Genomic DNA, 22,452 nt, shown 5'->3' with positions numbered 1-22,452 from the left:
AGTAGATGCAGGCAGGAGTCGGTGTACTTGTCACGGACGTGATGCCTATATACATGATCATGCCTAGATATTCTCATAATTATGCACTTTTCTGTCAATTGCTCGACAGTAATTTGTTCACCCACCGTAATACTTATGCTATCTTGAGAGAAGCCACTAGTGAAACCTATGGCCCCCGGGTCTATTTTCCATCATATAAGTTCCCAATCTATTTTTAATTTGCAGTCTTTACTTTTAGTCTTTATCATAAAAACACCAAAAATATTATCATCTCTATCAGATCTCACTTTTGCAGGTGGCCGTGAAGGGATTGACAACCCCTTTATCGCATTGGTTGCAAGGTTCTTATTTGTTTGTGTAGGTACGAGGGACTTGCGTGTGGCCTCCTACTGGATTGATACCTTGGTTCTCAAAAACTGAGGGAAATACTTATGCTACTTTGCTGCATCACCCTTTCCTCTTCAAGGAAAAAACCAACGCATGCTCAAGAGGTAGCAAGAAGGATTTCTGGCGCCGTTGCCGGGGAGTCTACGCACAAGTCAAGACATACCAAGTACCCATCACAAACTCTTATCCCTCGCATTACATTATTTGCCATTTGCCTCTCGTTTTCCTCTCCCCCACTTCACCCTTGCCATTTTATTCGCCCTCTTTTTCTGTTCGCCTCTTTTTCGCTTGTGTGTTGGATTGATTGCTTGTCACGATGGCTCAAGATAACACTAAATTGTGTGACTTTGCCAATACCAACAACAATGATTTTCTTAGCACTCTGATTGCTCCTCTTATCGATGCTGAATCTTGTGAAATTAATGTTGCTTTGCTGAATCTTGCCATGAAAGATCAATTCGCCGGCCTTCCTAGTGAAGATGCCGCTACCCATCTAAATAGCTTTGTTGATTTGTGTGATATGCGAAAGAAGAAATATGTGGACAATGATATTGTCAAATTGAAGCTATTTCCTTTTTCGCTTAGAGATCGTGCTAAAACTTGGTTTTCGTCTTTGCCTAAAAATAGTATTGATTATTGGAATAAGTGCAAAGATGCTTTTATCTCTAAGTATTTTCCTCCCGCTAAGATCATCTCTCTTAGAAACGATATTATGAATTTTAAGCAACTTGATCATGAACATGTTGCACAAGCTTGCGAGAGGGTGAAATTAATGATACGTAATTGCCCTACACATGGTTGGAATCTATGGATGATTATACAAAAAAATTATGCCGGATTGAATTTTGCCTCTAGAAATCTTTTAGATTCGGCCGTGGGAGGTACTTTTATGGAAATCACTTTAGGAGAAGCTACTAAACTCCTAGATAATATTATGGTTAATTATTCTCAATGGCACACTGAAAGATCTACTAGTAAAAAGGTGCATGCAATCGAAGAAATTAATGTTTTGAGTGGAAAGATGGATGAACTTATGAAATTGTTTGCTAATAAGAGTGTTTCTTCTGATCCCAATGATATGCCTTTGTCTACTTTGATTGAGAATAATAATGAATCTATGGATGTGAATTTTGTTTGTAGGAACAATTTTGGTAACAACGCTTATAGAGGAAACTTTAATCCTAGGCCGTATCCTAGTAATCCCTCTAATAATTATGGTAATTCCTACAACAACTCTTATGGAAATTTTAATAAGATGCCCTCTGATTTTGAGACTAGTGTTAAAGAATTTATGATTTCTCAAAAGAATTTCAATGCTTTGCTTGAAGAAAAATTGCCTAAGATTGATGAATTGGCTAGGAACATGGATAGAATTTCTCTTGATGTTGATTCTTTGAAACTTAGATCTATTCCACCTAAGGATGATATCAACGAGTCTCTCAAAGCCATGAGAATTTCCATTGATGAGTGCAAAGAAAGAACCGCTAGGATGCGTGCTAAGAAAGATTGCTTTGTAAAAGCGTGTTCTTCTAGTTTTCATGATAATAAGGATGAAGATCTAAAAGTGATTGATGTGTCCCCTATTAAATCTTTGTTTTGCAATATGAATCTTGATAATGATGGGACTGGAGATGAGTCAACTTTAGTTAAAAGGCGTCCCAATGATTCAGAGTTTTTAGATCTTGATGCAAAATTTGGTAAAAGTGGGATGGAAGAAGTCAAAACTTTAGATAGGAATGAACCCACTATTTTGGATTTCAAGGAATTTAATTATGATAATTTTTCTTTAATAGATTGTATTTCCTTGTTGCAATCCATGCTAAATTCTCTGCATGCTTATAGTCAAAATAAGGCTTTTACTAAACATACCGTTGATGCTTTAATGCAATCTTATGAAGAAAAGCTTGAATTGGAAGTTTCTATCCCTAGAAAACTTTATGATGAGTGGGAACCTACTATTAAAATTAAAATTAAAGATCATGAATGCTATGTTTTGTGTGATTTGGGTGCTAGTGTTTCCACAATTCCAAAAACTTTGTGTGATTTGCTAGGTTTCCGTGAATTTGATGATTGTTCTTTAAACTTGCACCTTGCGGATTCCACCATTAAGAAACCTATTGGGAGAATTAATGATGTTCTTATTGTTGCAAATAGGAATTATGTGCCCGTAGATTTCATTGTTCTTGATATAGATTGCAATCCTTCATGTCCTATTATTCTTGGTAGACCTTTCCTTAGAGCGATTGGTGCAATTATTGATATGAAGGAAGGGAATATTAGATTCCAATTTCCGTTAAGGAAAGGCATGGAACACTTTCCTAGAAAGAAAATCAAATTACCTTATGAATCTATTATGAGAGCCACTTATGGATTGCATGCCAAAGATGATAACACCTAGATCTATCCTTGCCTTTATGCCTAGCTAGGGCCGTTAAACGATAGCGCTTGTTGGGAGGCAATCAAATTTTATTTTAGTTTTTTGCTTTTTGGTTCTGTTTACGAATAAATAATCCATCTAGCTTCTGTTTAGATGTGGTTTTGTGTTTTAATTAGTGTTTGTGCCAAGTAGAACCTTTGGGAAGACTTCGGGAAAGTCTTTGCGATCTTGCTGTAAAAAAACAGAAACTTTAGCGCTCACGAGTTTAGCTACAACTTTTTAATGGAGAATGATATTTAGTTGATTCTTTTTGCAGATGATTAATAGATAAATTCCTCACGTCCAGCAATTTATTTTAGAATTTTTGTAGTTCCAGAAGTTTGCGTTAGTTACATATTACTATAGACTGTTCTGTTTTTGACAGATTCTGTTTTTCGTGTGTTGTTTGTTATTTTGATGAACCTATGTTTAGTAATGGAGTTTATGAACCATAGAAAAGTTGGAATACAGTAGGTTTAACACCAATATAAATAAATAATGAGTTCATTACAGTACCTTGAAGTGGTGTTTTCTTTTCTTTCGCTAACGGAGCTCACGAGATTTTCTGTTAAGTTTTGTGTTGTGAAGTTTTCAAGTTTTGGGGAAAGATTTGATGGATTATGGAACAAGGAGTGGCAAAAGCCTAAGCTTGGGGATGCCCAAGGCACCCCAGGGTAAAATCTAAGGACAACCCAAAAGCCTAAGCATGGGGATGCCCCGGAAGGCATCCCCTCTTTTGTCTTCGTCCATCGGTAACTTTACTTGGAGCTATATTTTTATTCACCACATGATATGTGTTTTGTTTGGAGCGTCTTGTATGATTTGAGTCTTTGCTTGTTAGTTCCCCACAATAATCCTTGCTGTACACACCTTTTGAGAGAGACACACATTATTCGGAATTTATTAGAATACTCTATGTGCTTCACTTATATCTTTTGAGTTAGACAATTTTACTCTAGTGCTTCACTTATATCTTTTAGAGCACGGTGGTGGTTATATTTTATAGAAATAATTGATCTCTCATGCTTCACTTATATTATTTTGAGGGTCCTTTAGAACAGCATGGTAATTTGCTTTGGTTATAAATTTAGTCCTAATATGATAGGCATCCAAGATAAAAACTTCCATATAAGTGCATTGAATACTAAGAGAAGTTTGATACTTGATAGTTGTTTTGAATATAGAGATAGTGATATTAAAGTTGTGCTAGTTGAGTAGTTGTGAATTTGAGAAATACTTGTGTTGAAGTTTGCAAGTCCCGTAGCATGCACGTATGGTAAACGTTATGTAACAAATTTGAAACATGAGGTGTTCTTTGATTGTCATCCTTTTGAGTGGCGGTCGGGGATGAGAGATGGTATTTTCCTACCAATCTATCCCCCTAGGAGCATGCGCATAGTGCTTGGTTTTTGATGACTTGTAGATTTTTGCAATAAGTATGTGAGTTCTTTATGACTAATGTTGAGTCCATGGATTATACGCACTCTCAACCTTCCATCATTGCTAGCCTCTTCGGTACCGTGCATTGCCCTTTCTCACCTTGAGAGTTGGTGCAAACTTCACCGGTGCATCCAAACACCGCGATACGATACGCTCTATCACACATAAACCTCCTTATATCTTCCTCAAAACAGCCACCATACCTACCTATTATGGCATTTCCATAGCCATTCTGAGATATATTTCCATGCAACTTTCCACCGTTCCGTTTATTATGACATGCTTTATCATTGTCATATTGCCTTGCATGATCATGTAGTTGACATCGTATTTGTAGTTGACATCGTATTTGTAGTTGACATCGTATTTGTGGCAAAGCCACCATGCATATTATTCATACATGTCACTCTTGATTCATTGCCCTTCCCGGTACACCGCCGGAGGCATTCATATAGAGTCATACTTTGTTCTAGTATCGAGTTGTAATCATTGAGTTGTAAATAAAGAGAAGTGTGATGATGATCATTAATAGAGCATTGTCCCCCAAAAAAGGGAAAAAAGAAATAAAAAGGGACAATGCTACTATCCTTTTTCCACACTTGTGCTTCAAAGTAGCACTATGATCTTTATGATAGAGAGTCTCTTGTTTTGTCACTTCATATACTAGTGGGAATTTTTCATTATAGAACTTGGCTTGTATATTCCAACAATGGGCTTCCTCAAATGCCCTAGGTCTTCGTGAGCAAGCAAGTTGGATGCACACCCACTTAGTTTATTTTGTTGAGCTTTCATACATTTATAGCTCTAGTGCATCCGTTGCATGGCAATCCCTACTCCTTGCATTGACATCAATTGATGGGCATCTCCCTAGCCCGTTGATTAGCCGCGTTAATGTGAGACTTTCTCCCTTTTTGTCTTCTCCACACAACCCCCATCATTATATTCTATTCCACCCATAGTGTTATATCCATGGCTCACGCTCATGTATTGCCTGAAAGTTGAAAAAAGTTTGAGATTACTAAAGTATGAAACAATTTCTTGGCTTGTCATCGGGGTTGTGCAAGATGAGAGCATTCTTGTGTGACGAAAATGAAGCATGGCCAAACTATATGATTTTGTAGGGATAAGCTTTCTTTGGCTATGTTATTTTGAGAAGACATAATTGCTTGGTTAGTATGCTTGAAGTATTATTATTTTTATGTCAATATTAAAATTTTATCTTGAATCTTTTGGATATGAATATTCATGCCACAATAAAGAAAATTACATTGAAGAATATGCTAAGTAGCATTCCACATCAAAAATTCTGTTTTTATCATTTACCTACTCGAGGACGAGCAGGAATTAAGCTTGGGGATGCTTGATACGTCTCCAACGTATCTATAATTTTTGATTGCTCCATGCTATTATATATTTTGTTTTGGATGTTTAATGGGCTTTTTTTACACTTTTATATTATTTTTGGGACTAACCCATTGACCCAGTGCAAATTGTTGTTTTTTTCTATTTCAGTGTTTCGCAGAAAAAGAATATCAAACGGAGTCCAAACGGAATAAAACCTTCGGGAGCATGATTTTTGGAACAAACGTGATCCAGAGGACTTGGAGTGGACGTCAAGAAACCAACAAGGAAGCCACGAGGCAGGGGGCGCGCCCTCCACCCTCGTGGGCCTCTCGTGGCTCCACCGACCTACTTCTTCCTCCTATATATACCTACGTACCCCGAAACCATCGAGGAGCACCACGAAAACCTAATTCCACCGCCGCAACCTTCTGTACCCGTGAGATCCCATCTTGGGGCCTTTTCAGGCGCTCCGCCGGAGGGGGCATCGATCACGGAGGGCTTCTACATCAACACCATAGCCTCTCCGATGATGTGTGAGTAGTTTACCACAGACCTTCGGGTCCATAGTTATTAGCTAGATGGCTTCTTCTCTCTCTTTGGATCTCAATACAAAGTTCTCCTCGATCTTCTTGGAGATCTATTCGATGTAACTCTTTTTGCGGTGTGTTTGTCGAGATCCGATGAATTGTGGGTTTATGATCAAGATTATCTATGAACAATATTTGAATCTTCTCTGAATTCTTTTATGTATGATTGGTTATTTGCAAGTCTCTTCGAATTATCAGTTTGGTTTGGCCTACTAGGTTGATCTTTCTTGCAATGGGAGAAGTGCTTAGCTTTGGGTTCAATCATGCGGTGCTCGATCCCAGTGACAGTAGGGGAAACGACATGTATTGTATTGTTGCCATCGAGGATAAAAAGATGGGGTTTATATCATAATGCTTGAGTTTATCCCTCTCTACATCATGTCATCTTACCTAATGCGTTACTCTGTTCTTATGAACTTAATACTCTAGATGCATGCTGGATAGCGGTCGATGTGTGGAGTAATAGTAGTAGATGCAGGCAGGAGTCGGTCTACTTGTCACGGACGTGATGCCTATATACATGATCATGCCTAGATATTCTCATAATTATGCACTTTTCTATCAATTGCTCGACAGAAATTTGTTCACCCACCGTAATACTTATGCTATCTTGGGAGAAGCCACTAGTGAAACCTATGCCCCCCGGGTCTACTTTCCATCATATAAGTTTCCAATCTATTTTTACTTTGCAATCTTTACTTTTAGTCTTTATCATAAAAATACCAAAAATATTATCATCTCTATCAGATCTCACTTTTGCAAGTGACCGTGAAGGGATTGACAACCCCTTTATCGCGTTGGTTGCAAGGTTCTTATTTGTTTGTGTAGGTACGAGGGACTTGCGTGTGGCCTCCTACTGGATTGATACCTTGGTTCTCAAAAACTGAGGGAAATACTTACGCTACTTTGCTGCATCACCCTTTCCTCTTCAAGGGAAAAACCAACGCATGCTCAAGAGGTAGCATTGCTCGATTCAGTAAGTGTGGTCTGTCTACTGTACGCTCTTTTGTGTGCCCAAATTAGCAATCGATGTTAAATTATGCAATGACGTACCCGGGGAAATTTCCACCAAAATTTGAGTTATCAAACTCATCCCATGCGCGTAAAGCAGAAGAATCGTTTGCGATGCACACAATCGTTCAAAGTGAATGGTCCGGCGGCACCGCGCGCAAAGTTTCCCTCCACATTTCGAATATTTTGGCCTACCGCCAAAATATCTACCCCCGCCCCCTTCCCCCCTTCCCCACCCCCTTTTCTCCCCGACCACAAGTCACATTTTCCCTGTTTCCTCCTTCCTTCCTTCCTTGCTAAGCTATAGCCGCTTCCTCGCTCTCGCCATCTCGCATCCTACCGCCGGGGTCGCCATGGTCTTCTTCAAAGACCTCTCCAGCGTTTCCTCCTCCGGCGACTACTCCTTCACCACCCAGGTATGCCTCTCTTCTCTCTCTCGGACTATGATTTGGAATGAAGGATTTTTACCCGGCGGTCGATTTGAGTCATTTCTTCCTCTTGTAGCTCCCTAGGACCATCAGTGGCAACGAATGGAGCGGGGTGGCTGAAGATCTATCTGCTCGTTGTCACCATCAATTTCCATGCGTGAAGCTAGTTGTGTTTGATTCTGTGGACAGTGGGAGGAAGTTTCTGGCATGTGCAGAGAAGGTTAGACCCTCTTTCGTTGTTACAAATCATTAGTTAGATGTGATTCAGACACTGCCACGGTCCCAACCCACTCACACCACACCTTCAACCAAACGCATCCTAAGACGGTGTCACAGTTTGTACCTAGTATCTTAAATTGTTGCCATCTCATGCCATTAGAAAATTACTTGGCACCGCTCCAGCAGTTTGTGCAGCCAACTTTGGTCCACACATCCGAGCAGCCAAGCAGTAAAATACTAAATCTTTATGGCACGAAGGAACTGGGCATCGGAGCAACTACGTGCTCCGGAGTCTGGGTCCCTGATTTTTTTCCGCTGCATCGGCTCGCCAGTGCAGGGCACCGGTGCGAGATGTAGCAACAATTGTCTTTACCCCAGTTTTGGCATACATAGTGGACGGCCTTAGTGCTATTAGTTCTATGTTACTAAATTTGTGCATGTACACACCTGTTAGTATCAATTTGTTGTCATCCAAACACTGTCGCTATGCTGTTGCAGTTATATTTACCTTCCTCATAAAATGTTCAATTTGTTATTTATTGTACATGAGTAAGAACTTGTAGCGTCGTTGTAGTTAATTATAGCTTCTAATGTTCCAGAATTTGGTTGTTGTCTCAGTACCAATTATTTCATTTGTACATTGATCTTTTTGAGAAGATATGTCATAATTAACATGTTTCTTCAGTTTTTCAAAATAAGCATTGGTGATTTTCTATGTTGCTATAAACCTATTTCCCCTACAATTGTTACTGATCTAGTTTTAAATATTATAGGATGAACAGAAGTGTACTTACTTGGAGTGGGTTGATCAAGAGTGGCCACAGTCTTTGAAAATGTGCGTAGCGAAGCTCTGGAGCATGTATGAGGAAGAGAACACACGTAGGCTTAGAGAAAGTTTTGTCAACGCTGAAGCATATTTTAAGATGCGGGATAAAAAGTTGAAGGTGGAGAATCGGATTTTTTAAATCAGACTTTGCTAAGATGGTGTTGGCGAAGGAGGAGGCACTTTCCCAGTTGGCCCGTGCAAAAAGGGTTCTTACTGAACTGAAAGCAGAGGTGGATAAGACGAGCCTGGATGATCTTGATTAGGGAAATGAATATATTGTTCTTATGAAGTTGAACTAGCTATATGTTGTACTGTGTTGTTTTCATGTAGCTACCGTACTGTGATGTTATAATATATTTATGTGCCTGATATGAAATTGGCAAACAGCTGTTCGATATGAAATGTGAATTTGCGTAATACTGGAATTATTAATTTTAAACTAATAAACCTGCTAAATGTGTCATGGACCTTTGCAAACGGTTCTAGCAGTAAAAGCGCTTGCGATGGATAGCCCAATGCCACACAGTTTTCTTCATCAAATCGTGTGTGCTATAGTTGATAAAAGCAAACAGTTAACCAAGGAAGACCGTGTGTGATAGTTACACCTTTCACACAAGAGCCTACACATAAAACTGTGTGGGATGTACGTCCGAACGGAAATGTTTTTCCTGGATTGACTGTGTGGGATGTACATAAGAACGGAAACGTATTCCTTGGATTGACTGTGTGTGATATACATACGAACGGGAATGTTTTTCTGGGATTCACCGTGTGGGATGTACATACCTACCGAAATGATTTTCTCGTATTACCGTGTGGGATGTACATACCTACGGAAATGATTTTCTCAGATTACCATGTGGGATGTACATACCTACGGAAATGATTGGGTTTCGATGCCTCGCCCGATCACACACGGGCCTAGCCTGGGTCCCAGGAGGGCCTATCCCCGACGATTTCTGGGTCGTGTGGGAAGGACACCCTATCGCACACACTCACTTGGCAACGGTTCCAAATGCCGGCGGAAAGGGGTTAAAAACCGTTTGTTTAGGACCGACGCGCACCAGTGTCATGTAGCATGTGAAAACACATTTAAGTCACATACTTCCTATGCATAGGCATTTTATAAGCAAACAAATTATCAAAACAAGCAAAGACTAGCATATGCAAGAAAGAAGAATAAAACATAGACAATCTCAACATGAAGAGAGGTAAATTAGTAGCATGAAAATTTCTACAACCATATTTCCCCCTCTCATAATAATTATATGTGGGATCATATTCAAATTCAATAGCTATCACATAACATATTCGCTATATGATCCACATGCATGCAAAGTTGACACTCTTCCAATATAGTGGGATTATCATCAAATGAAGTCATGACCTCTCCAAGCCCAATTTTATAAAAAAAATCATAAAACTGAACACTCTCCAAATATGTGGGATTATTTTTAGCTAAAGTTGACACTCTTCCAAACCCACTTTTAATATTATCGCAAGCATATTCATTATGAGGTTTAAGTAAATTTTCAAGATCATAAGAATCATTATCACCCCAATCATGATCATTGCAATAAGTAGTGGACATACCAAAAACAAGCATCCCCAAGCTTGGGGTTTGGCATATTATTAGCACAATTGACATTAATAGAATTTATATTAGCATCATTGCAATCGTGCTTTTCATCTAAGGAGCTATATGAATCACTTTATAAATTCGTTCTTTTAAGACTTCATCACAATTTCCAGATTCATGAATCTCAAGCAAAACTTCATAAAGATAATCTAGTGAACTCAGTTCACTAGCAATGAGTTCATCATAATTGGATCTCTTGAAAAGATTAGCAAGTGGATGAGGATCCATATCAATTGATTTTTAGCAAGCTAATATGCAAGCAAATAGAAGACACATGGCAACACAAGCAAACATGAGATCTGACGAGAAAACGACGAACGAAAAAGAGGGCGAATAAAATGGCAAATTTTTGTGAAGTGGGGGAGAGGAAAATGAGAGGCAAATGGAAAATAATGTAAATTGCGAGGAGATGAGATTTTTGATTAGGAATCTGCTAGATGTTGGTGATGTCTCCCCGGCAACGGCGCCAGAAATTCCTTTTGATGTCTGCTAGAACTACGTCGGTATTTCCCCAAAGAGGAAGGGGTCATGCAGCACAACAAAGGTAGGTATTTCCCTCAGTGATGAGACCAGGGTTATCGAATCAGTAGAGGAACCAAGCAACACTACGTAAACAACACCTGCACACAAATAACAAATACTCGCAACCCGACGTGTTAAAGGGGTTGTCAATCCCTTTCGGGCTGCGGCGCCAGAAATTGGCAAACGGACATGAGAGAGTTGTAATAATTTGATAGATCGAACACCAAATATAATAAAGTGCAGCAAAGTATTTTGTATTTTTGGTTTAATAGATCTAAAAATAAAAATAGATCGCAAAGACAAATATATTAAAGAAGAGACCCGGGGGGCCGTGGATTTCAGTAGTGGCTTCTCTCGAGAAAAATAGCAAACGGTGGGTAAACAAATTACTGTTGGGCAAATGATAGAACTTCAAATAATCATGACGATATCCATGCAATGATCATTATATGGGCATCACGTCCAAGATTAGTAGACCGACTCCTGCCTGCATCTACTACTATTACTCCACACATCGACGCTATTCCAGCATGCATCTAGTGTATTAAGTTCATGGAGAAATGGAGTAATGCAATAAGAACAATGACATGATGTAGACAAGATCTATTTATGTAGAAATAGACCCCATCATTTTATCCTTAGGATCAACGATACATACGTGCCGGTTCCCCTTGTGTCGCTGGGATCAAGCACCGTAAGACCGAACACACTACAAAGCACCTCTTCCCATTGCAAGATAAATAGATCGAGTTGGCCAAACAAAACCCAAATATCAAAGAAGAAATACGAGGCTATAAGCAATCATGCATATAAGAGATCAAAGAAGACTCAAATAACTTTCATGGATAAAAAGATAGATCTGATCATAAACTCAAAGTTCATCCGATCCCAACAAACACACCGCAAAAAGAGTTACATCATATGGATCTCCAAGAGACCATTGTATTGAGATTCAAACGAGAGAGAGGAAGCCATCTAGCTACTAACTACGGACCCGTAGGTCTACAAGAGACTACTCACGCATCATCAGAGAGGCACCAATGAACATGATGCACCCCTCCGTGATGGTGTCTAGATTGGATCTGGTGGTTCTGGACTCTGCGGCGACTGGAATTGATTTTCGTCGACTCCCCTAGGGTTTCTAAAATATTGGGGTATTTATAGAGAAAAGAGGCGGTTCAGGGGGCACCTGAGGTGGGCACAACCCACCAGGGCGCGCCTGGGCCTCCAGGCGCGCCCTGATGGGTTGTGCTCCCCTCGGAGCACCCCCCAAGGCGCTTGTCTGGCCCACTGGATGTCTTCTGGTCCAAAAAAATCCACAAAAAAAATCGATGCGTTTGGACTCCATTTGGCATTGATTTCCTGTGATGTAAAAACATGCAGAAAATAGCAACTAGCACTTGGCACTGTGTCAATAGGTTAGTACCAGAAATGATATAAAATGACTATAAAACATCCAAGAATGATAATATAACAGCATGGAACAATCAAAAATTATAGATACATTGGAGACGTATCAGGCGGCGCGGCAGGACCTCTGTGCTGCTACGATGGCGCGGCGGGACATGTCGGCTGCTTTCGCGGCGAGGCGGGACATTTCTCGTGCTTCCGCTTTCATGATCACCTCTCCCTGGTAGTAATTTTTTGACCCAGAACTCATGCGGGCCATGGCAGACACAAGGGAACGACGATGAAATACTTGTTTGTTTTTGTTGATGAGGAATTGAGGAGGAATGTGTAGTCATCTTGGAGTAGGTAGTATTTATAACCAAGTAATACGCTGCTAAGTGAGAAACTGTTTATGTTTTGATTGGTGTGAACAGGTTTACCATTAAATATAGCGTGGTAGACATTTGGAATGTGGTGGGAAGCAAGCTCAAAAATTATTGACGGTTCTAGTTTTGAAGTGCGGCACAATCTCTGGATGGCGTAATGTGGGCACGCGTTCTCGGATGCTTACGTGGCGTTTGCACCATAGGGTGCACCGCAATAGGCGATGTCAGCACACGACTTGTTCCGTGAACCATGCGTGCTTGTTATTACCATCGTGCATGCTTCTTGTAATTAGAATGTGTGCCCGTCTAGCGCACACACCTTCATCCGTCTGATCGTTTCTGTTTGTTGTGGCTAATCGCAAATAGTTTATCCGTGTGAAATGTATGCCGTCGATCACACACACACTGATCTGGCTGACCATTTCCTTGTGTTGCCTAATCGAAAACAGTTCATCCGAGTGAAATGTATGCCATATATCACACACACACTTGATCTGGATGACCATTTCTATTGTGCTGCTTAATCACAAACAGTTCATCCGGGTGGACTGTATGTTGTATATCGCACACACCTTCATCAGTTTGACTGTTTTTGTTGTTATGCTCATCGGAAACGTTCCTTCGAGTGAACTATATGCCACGCATCACACACGCAACTATAATCCGAATTGTGTTTGATGTCTCCGCCATCATAAATGTTTTGTATCTTTTTGACGTTTTTTACATCACTGTTTGTGATTAATGCATCGCACACGGTTTCATTGAAGGGTCTCTGATTGTAGTGTCGCTTTAGCAACATCCTGTAGTAGTAAAGAGAGCCATCAGAATGAAACACAACTTCCACCATTCATTTTCTAAAAGAGAACTACCTACTCATGTATTGAGATCAAGAGACTCCAATCCAACCATTTGAGCCTTGATTTGTAGCCTCCCAAGTTGCTTTCCGCTCCAATCCCTCTCCTACCCAAGCCAAATATGTGAGAGAGTGATTGAGTGTTGAGGAGACTATCATTTGAAGTACACGAGTAAGGAGTTCATCATCAACTACATATTTATTACCTTTTGAAGAGTGGTGTCTCCTAGATTAGTTAGGTGTCACTCGGGAGCCTCCAAGATCTTGTCGAGTTGAACCAAGGAGTTTGTAAGGGTAAGGAGATCGCCTACTTCGTGAAGATCTATCCGAGTGAGGCTAGTACTTTGTGGACGTAAGCCATGATGTAATAGACAAGGTTGCGCAGTCATTGTCCTCCGTGGACTCGTGCAGTCGTTACCCTCCATGGGTTGAAGTCCCCATCAACGTGAATGTACGATAGCACCACCTATCGGAACCACACCAAAAATCACTGTGTCTTCATTGCGTTTGATTTATCCGATCCCTCATTTACGTTCATATGCAAAATCTTTAATTTCTGCCTCTCAACTCTTAGACTTGCATGTGTAACGTGTCCTTGACTTGGTAGAATTGCTAAAACTTGCCTACAACTAAAATTGGGAAAATTATAAGTTTTTATTTGGTCAAGTAGTCTAATCACTCCCCCTTAGACATACTTTCGATCCTACAACTTCTTACCTGTGAAGCTGACAAACACATTTGACTAGGCACAAGTGCTTGATGACCGTGTATACAAAGAAGCTTTGTATTGAAAAGTGAAGATGCATATCAATGTGGCTATAAACCTTTCATAAACACCTATGTATAAGAACATTCTTCTAAACATACGTTTCATTTTGAACTCCATATCATGACATATTTAATACTCCCTCCGTTCCATATTATACTAAGTCAGCGACACTTAATATGGAATGAAGCAAGTAGTGAATAGTGTGTGGTTGAGAGAAATAGTTGTTCCTAACTTCACACAAATAACTCTAAAAAAGAGATAAAACATTGAGATCCCCGAGATCTTCTCCAATGATCAAATCACATGCTCTTTTGACGACATCCTTATGAAGATTGGAATTTTACTTGCAAATTCTAACATGGACTCTCCAGTAAAAAAAATCAGAATCAAATGCTATGCACATGATGGGGCCACTAGAATAACTCACTCAACATCAACGAAAGTACTGGCACCATCAGTCAAAGGGAATCCATGTGTCATTAAAGTCGCCAGTGAGCCATGAGTGCATTCCACCAAAGCCAAGAATGGAGTAAGCCATACCATTATTGTAAAGACCACCCATCTCCCGACTACTTTGAGAAGAAGTCCAAAACCAATCCATCGAGGCGGGCATCAATGATTTTGCCAATAGGATTCCAATTTTCTGATACCAACATTAGCGACAAAAATGGTCACGCATACTTGAGAACCACTTACCACGAGTGGGCGCCATGGACGAGAAAATAGCTAAAACCGAACTCAAATAAAGGAAACTACTCTTTTTTGGCAAATCACGGGAATATATTAATCACATACGCGGCCGGGGGGGTACTAGTACTATTCAGATGTTCAGTCCTGTCCCACATGAATGATGGAATGAAGTTTATCCAGAGACATCGTCTCCTTGCCTTGTTGGTTTGTTTCACGTGTCGATAGGCTACCTCGTTAGCTTCTCGCCTCACAAAGGAGATTACAAGAATGTTTACTCCCCTACGAAGCTCACCGATCTCAAGCAAGATTGTTGAGATGGTCAATCGTTCATCGTTATTTGCGTTGCACATCTCCACCACATCTTGATCATTGCTCTCCACCATCACGTGATGAAGCCCTAAGTCCAACACCAAGTGAATGCATCACGTATAACATTAGCTTTCATTGCCTGAGAATAAGCGACAAGCTCATACCAACTTGTCCAAGCTCGGATCAATTATCATTCACGATCACAAATTGCCACTCGTGCTACCCCGCCCTAAATCCTATAGAAGCTCACGCCTATATTAACTTCAGTATCCCCTCATATGGCGGTCTCCAACTTTCTTCGACGCACACCCTATCGGCGAAGGTTCTTGCCTGAGGCTGCTAGGTCCATGTAGGCGTTAATCGTCCATTTAACCGACGATTGGACTGTTCGACGACTCTCGCCATAACAACACACGTTCTATTCTTACCAAACATGCCAACAATACCACATAAAATCATGCACGCCTCATTCGTTGAGATGACGACGCCCTCCACCACATCTATTGCCCATGAATCAAGATGTAAGTTGGTGATTTTCGGTGGTGTGAGGATCTTCTACTATTCCCCAAAAAAACTTCACGTAGGTACACTCAAATAAAGCATGGGTCATCCTTTCTCTACCCACACACCTCACATTAGGCAATTCTTTCAAGGTATCTATCTGAAAGCACAACACAACATGGAATAAGGTTGTGTATCACTCTACCGTAAATTCCTAACCTTTGGCATAACTGTAAGTTTGCAAAGCTTCTTGCAACACTTTTGTATCCTGTCTATCTCCTCACGATGAAGGCCGACGGTTGTCCAAACTTCTAGCCATTAGTGCTTGATAAATCGATCTTACCGTGAAGTTGCCAAGCTTTTTTTAGGTTCCGGCACAACTACCATCACTGTAATTGCCTATAGGTATGCTGCATATAATTTCCACATCATGGTTGCATTTGTGAGTGGGTATGCTGCATACAACTTCCACAAGGAAACTACTCTAACTACAAACTCTGACCGGTAAATCAGATTCTTCATCCCACTTGCCGACAACAAGGTCTATGGGAGAAAGAGAAACCATAAATGATTGGTGTGGAGAACGACAACTTCCGCCGGCTAGGGTTTGGACCTTAACTTTGTTGGGGGTTACGATGCTTCTTTTAAATTTTTGCTTACATATGAGAATTTTACATTGTACAATGATTTATTTTGGAGAACTAGCAATGTACTACACTGATCTCTAATCGTGCAAGAAGGCCAGAACAAATGCCACTCTTCCTCCCTCTTAAGAAGAAGAAAAAAAAAAGGTCACTCTTCTCTACTCTGAACTCTGAGGTACCCGAGCCGGCCCATATTTCCATGCTCGGTGGTGCCTCTATTTCCTTCCTCTTCCACCCACCTGCCATTTACGGTCGGTCCTTGCCTCGCTCCCTCCCTCCCTCGTGCTCCTCCCCTTCCCCTCCTCCCGCCTCCACGCCAGTCTTTATAACCCCCGCACCCGGGCAGGCGCTCCCCCTCCCCAATCAGACGGCTCGGCGATTGGCCTCACGGCGAGCTATCTAGGTCACGAGGAATCCACTCCCGACTGCCGTTAGGCTGCCCGGCTGGCTTGCTGCCGCCGACAGCCTTGGCGAATCGCGGTCCTGATAGGCGCCCCTCCTCCCGGCGATGGGGGGTCGCAATCGGCGATGGCCGACGAAGCGCCACCACGACGCCTCTTCGAACCCTCGCCCCCCGCCTCCGTATTCCGGTACGAACGGCAACCGGTTGTTTGCTCTCCACCCGTCCGTCCCCCCTCCCCCTCTCTCCGTTTCTCATCTTTGTTTGTGCGGCCCGATTAAGATTAGGTTGCAATCTATTAGGGTTTTATTATATCGGGCCAGAACCTCGCCGATCTAGACATCCACTTCTTGATTCAGACAGTGCAGTGATTCTTATAGTGTGCTTGAAAAAGATTCAGTTCGCGTCATCCTGCGAACGACACACATAACTTAGATGCTAAAGTGTTCTCCAGCCGGTTCAGGCTTTAAACTAGAGTTCCTGGTGCATTATCCAATTATCTATGTAAGGCTAGGGTTTACATTTGTTTAAATTGTTCTTACTTCTTACCATTGGAAAAGGTTGTGCCGGAATGCCAGAAAAATGCTAGCTTTGTTTGACTAACCCATCTATTGGGAACAGCCTCCCAGTCTCATTGGGAAGGTATTGCAGTTGCAAGATGTAGATTATGTATCTAAAACAATACAATTGGGTAATGCTTTAGCTGCAGCCTGCTCCCTGAAAAATAGGTTTTGAGTCTCACTGAGGTGGTGTCAATATGACAAAATGCTGTCTTTCCGGGAGACACGTGCATGGAAGTGATAACTGTTATAGTTGGCATGGTCTTTCGCTGATATAGAAAATTTAAAACGCCGCCATCCCCCGAATCCACGGGAAGAAAATAAATGGTTAAGCAAAATTAAAATGCCATCTTTCATATCTCAATTTTGTATTGGTTGCTTGACCGCTTCAACTCACCCAAACACAGATGAAAATGGCTTGGATATAGAGGGAAGGGACAAAGATATAATGTTCATACACACAAATTTTATAAAACTAGGTTAATTATAAGACCTCAATGTGTTCTAAAAAGCACTGGTCAAGTAGTTGGACAGCGTGTTGCGCCTACCGACTAGTCATGCTAGGCAAGCAACGCAGGAGGATGGTGTCTAGCACCAAGGCGGGCTCCCTTTAGAACATTTCCCTCAAAATGGTACTCCCTCTGTAAAGAAATATAATATCGTTTAGATCACTATATTAATGATCTAAACAATCCTATATTTCTTTACAGAGGGAGTATTATTCAGTATTCACAGCAGTGCGGAAAATGAAGAAGTCAATGTTATTGAGTATTGACGCTAAACGGCTAAAGACAGGCTTCAACTTGCTCCTCCAAGGAGCATGGAAGAAGGAATGTCTTTTGCAAACCATAATGTAGACAGTGTTGCTCGCCTGCTCAGACATGGACGCGGGTGTTGGAATCCAACTCAGATTTGGGCGTACGATTCAGCAAGGTTTTTTTAGGACATAACTAATAAACTTGGAATCCGACCTGCATTCGGAGTGTCTTATCCGGCAAAATAGTTGCTTGCCTGCTCAGACATGGACACGGGTGTTGGAATCCAACTCAGATTTGGGTGTACGATTCAGCAAGGTTTTTTTTAGGACATAACTAATAAAACTTGGAATCCGACTTGCATTCGGAGTGTCTTATCTGGAAAAATAGTTTCGGGCACCGATGTTTGTTTAACACTATTTGTAGTCAGCCAACACTAACTGTAGTCAGCTGGCTGACGATGTGATAACAAAAAAGAAAACAAAGAGGTATAGCGTCTTTGTCAGATGTGGGACCATTAAATTTTAACTTGCTCCTTGCAATGGTAGGATATGCAAGGAACCCACCACTTATGTAACTGCATTGTGCATGTTTTCTTCAGGCACTAGGACCTCAAAACCATGATCTTTTTGCCGGTGCACGATCACTTTTTTTCTCACTCTACTAATTATGACTATCACTAGTTTACTACTCCCTCCGTCCCATAGTATAAGAGCGTTTTTGACATTAGTGTAGTGTCAAAAACGCTCTTATATTATGGGACGGAGGGAGTACTATATAAATGACATAGCCATTAAAGATGTAGTCATATGGCTACATAGGAGCAGACCCGTAGAAGGAATGGTGTTGTTTTAGGATGGAACCCTTTAAATTGTGTTTTGAGTGACTCATTGTTCCTTTTCTGTGATCTCTGAAAGGATCGCTTTATTGCCGCTATCCTCGACAAATTCAAAGTACTGGTTTGCGCTGGTTCATTTCTCTTGACAGTTGTCTATACTTGGCGTAAATTAGAATGACAGACTATAAAACCCACTTATGCTTGATCAGAGTGTTCCACAAATACTTGAATTCATACTTTATGTATTGAACTTGCTACTCTGCCACAGTTGTATAGTTGTGTAGTTGAAAGATGTATCTTTGGTTTGACTCATCTTTCACCCGTATAAAGCAACAACAAGTACTTTCATATCCTACTTGAGTCTAAGTTAGGAATGCACTGCTGCTCAGCAATTCATATTTTTCTCCCCCAGGATACTGTACTCAACAATGTAAAATTCTAGAGCAGCCTGTGGCTTTGGAATTTATAGATTAGATTGTTAGGCAGTCCAGGCTAAAGAATGCCCTCAGTACGTTCCATCTCCTGTTTATTTCTGTTCCCATAATGCAGTAGGTCAGGAATCTTTTATTTCCCTGCGTTAATGTGCTCACACCATGAATCTAATATCGTTTTTAATACGCACAGGATACAGTCACGTGGATAATCAATGCCAAGTCCCATTATGGGAAAGGGAATTTTGCAGTCTTGTTGGTGGCATTTCGTGGCAGAGGTTCTGCGAGAACAAGCACTTTGCCTATATGTACAAGGAGATAGAGCAGTGGGATGACTCGGGAGCTTTTGAGAATTTCCAGAATGCAAAATCAAGGTTCTGGTCTCATTACCATGGCCAACCTTCTGATATACCTTACCCAGACCCTGATCTGTACATTGATGAGGTCGACCATCGTGGCGAGGTCGACCCCGAGTTGGTAGCTGACCTGGACAAGGTGCGGGTACCCTTTGAGGCGGACAACGAGCCCGCCGTAGCTGCCAATAACAGGTGTGCCCAGAACCAGACGGGGAACTGGGACATCTATCTAGAAAAGCCGACCCCTGAGGTGAACAAGTGGGAGGCGGACAACTCGGCATCCAACACAGGTTGGGCAGCGAGTCAGGAGCCTCTGAGCAGCTGGAACAAAATCAGCACCGGCTGGGGTGATGCCCTGGCGCAGCCCGGTTGGGGCAGCTCAAGCAACAACCATTGCTCAGGGAATAACTGGAACAGTTCCCATGGAGCATCCAGCAACAATAACACATACTACCAGGATCCATGCAGCGCATATGGCAGGAAGAGGAACAGTGGCGGCGGGTACTCCCAGCAGAGGAACAGCAAGCAGAGAAACCAGGCTGAGAGCCACCACCAGAGGGGCAGATGGCAGGATCACCGGGACAGGGGGAGGCATGGTGAGCGGTTTCCGTTTGACAATAGGCCAAACGTGCAGCGAGCGGAGCGTGGGTTCTGAGTTGGTGGCGATGAGAGTGAGCGAGAACCGTGGAAAGGTTTTGGTTGTATGATAAATGATGCGCGGTTTCTAGTGTCTTTTATGCGGAGCTGCAGGTTGTAATGGCTGGATGTTGCAACAACGCTTTACCTGTAAGGAGATGTGTCAGGTTTTGTTGCTGCTCTTTGTGATATGTTCTGTTTTCTCTCTTCCTGAGTGTTGCTGCCATTTCGTAGGAAGACGGTTTGCCACCTGGATCCGGATGGACCTCCCTTTCGTGCACCCCGCAAAAAAAGACCTCCCTTTCGTGCAATGTTCAGTTTTGGAAGTTCCGTAGGTTGTCTAGTTTGTTGGTGCCAATCATAAGAATTGCCATTGTTGACAGGAGTTTCGTTGGGACCATCTCGTCTATGACGAGGCCTTGTGGTTGTGAACGGCGCATGAAGCAGGTCAATCCTCCCAACATGAAGACTCTTCGTCGTGATTCCTCGCCTTACTCGTTGGTTGCTTCGGCTTCTGTCCTGATTGATGTGACGCTCCAGTCTGCTCTTGGGGTGCACACGAAACTGCTAGGATCTGATCTTCATTGCATGACTTCCTTGCAAATGGAGGAGGCAATTAAGCCGCTTCACGAGATCGCTGACTTCTTGCAAGGCTGGCTGGTGCGTATTGGGAGCTTTCTGGAGCGCGCGGAGGCTGCTCGGCAAAGGCTCCCTCTTGCATAGGCTCCCGTGGTTGAGTCTTCTGTTGGCTTCCTGGATGTGGCGGGTGCGGAGCTTTTTGGTAGCTCCTCATTCCGTGTTGGGTCTAGTTCGACGCCCCTTGTGTTGCCAGACTCCGAGGGTGCGGCCTCCGCTGAGGTTGTGTCTCCAGTGGTGTTGTGTGGGTAACCTGTTTTGCCTGTATCGATGGAGCAACTCAAGTTGGGCTCTCTCCAGGCTTTGGAGGTGGACCGGGTGTCCTCACCACCCTCGTGGAGCCTTGTCAGGCTTCGGAGGTGGATGTGGTGCCCCCCCCCCCACCCCCACACACACACCGCCCGTGGAGCCTTGTCAGGGGTCAGACAACCTACCTCTCGGCGTCGTGGAGCGTGGAGTTTTAGATGTTGCTGCCCTTCCCTCGTCTGTGACCGTCGGACAGGTGATGCCTGTGAGTGGCATGACCATTGAGCCACTTGTGTTGGCACCTACTTCAAATCCAAATGCTCTTTTTACGAAGGAACTTTGTGATTTTCTAGCTAGCGTGGAGGTTGCTTGACCTGATTTGGGTAGGTCGATTGCTTGCCTCGAGGACGCCAATAAGTGGCAAACAAAAAGAAGGTGGGCAAGGGCAAAAGTGATGCCAAAGGCAAGGTGTCTATGGTTGCTTGATGGATGATCTTCAGTCTCTCGGCTTGTCCTCTTGGATTGGGCTAACGTTGTGGGTTGGGAGGTGCCCGATGTCTTGTGCCGAGGTGTTCTCGTGGGGAGTCACTTGGCATAGTAGAAGTGTCGGGTTTTATGGATGTTGTGTATTCGAAGAGTTTTGGCAGGTCGCCTGCGTGGTTGTGGGGTTTCATGCCGTGGGAGTAGTTTGTTTGTGCTAAGTTTGCATTGGTTTGCGCCCGGTTTTCTGTAAATTAACCATGCAATCATCTTCTTCTTAATTAATCGATGTGGCAAAACTTTTGCCTACGGTTTGAAAAGAAAAAGAAGAAGAAGATTGATTGTCGTAAAAACAGAGAAACTTGAAAAGTTCCGAGAATAGAAATAGCTAGCAAGAAACTTAGACCTCCTTTGGTTCATATGGCAGGAAAATCATAGAAATAGAAAAATCATAGGAAATAAGATGACATATCTCAATTCCTATAGGGAAAAGAGAAGTTATTTGATGTATATGATAATTTTTTTTATTAAGTCTATGCTAATATTTGTTTCCTTCAATATGAATGTGAATCTATTCCTACAAGCCAAAGGGCTTTAAAGGAATTTCTAGATATCCTACAAACCAAAGGAGGCCTTACACATTCCCAGGGATGAAAGTGACATACATACTTTATATTTCCAAGATTAAATACTATATTACCTCCTTTGGTTCATAGGAATATTGTAGGAATTCTAAAGGATAGAATTTTAAGAA

The 22,452-nt window shown here is 42.0% G+C and overlaps 1 protein-coding gene across 1 annotated transcript; it reads left to right on the top strand.

The window, feature by feature from the left end:
• The first annotated feature begins 16,520 nt into the window (after positions 1-16,520).
• Positions 16,521-20,507, top strand: LOC109774113 (uncharacterized). The gene is made up of 2 exons (XM_020332830.4): positions 16,521-16,950; positions 19,538-20,507. Exons 1-2 carry the CDS (start codon positions 16,869-16,871, stop codon positions 20,353-20,355), a joined length of 900 nt encoding a protein of 299 aa, XP_020188419.1. The 5' UTR covers positions 16,521-16,868; the 3' UTR covers positions 20,356-20,507.
• The last annotated feature ends 1,945 nt before the right edge of the window (positions 20,508-22,452 follow it).

The sequence above is a fragment of the Aegilops tauschii genome, chromosome 5 (assembly GCF_002575655.3).
Source record: "Aegilops tauschii subsp. strangulata cultivar AL8/78 chromosome 5, Aet v6.0, whole genome shotgun sequence".
Classification (NCBI taxonomy): Eukaryota; Viridiplantae; Streptophyta; class Magnoliopsida; order Poales; family Poaceae; genus Aegilops; species Aegilops tauschii.
The sequence above is the reverse complement of the archived record's forward strand: the minus strand, read 5'-3'. Positions and strand labels throughout refer to the sequence as shown.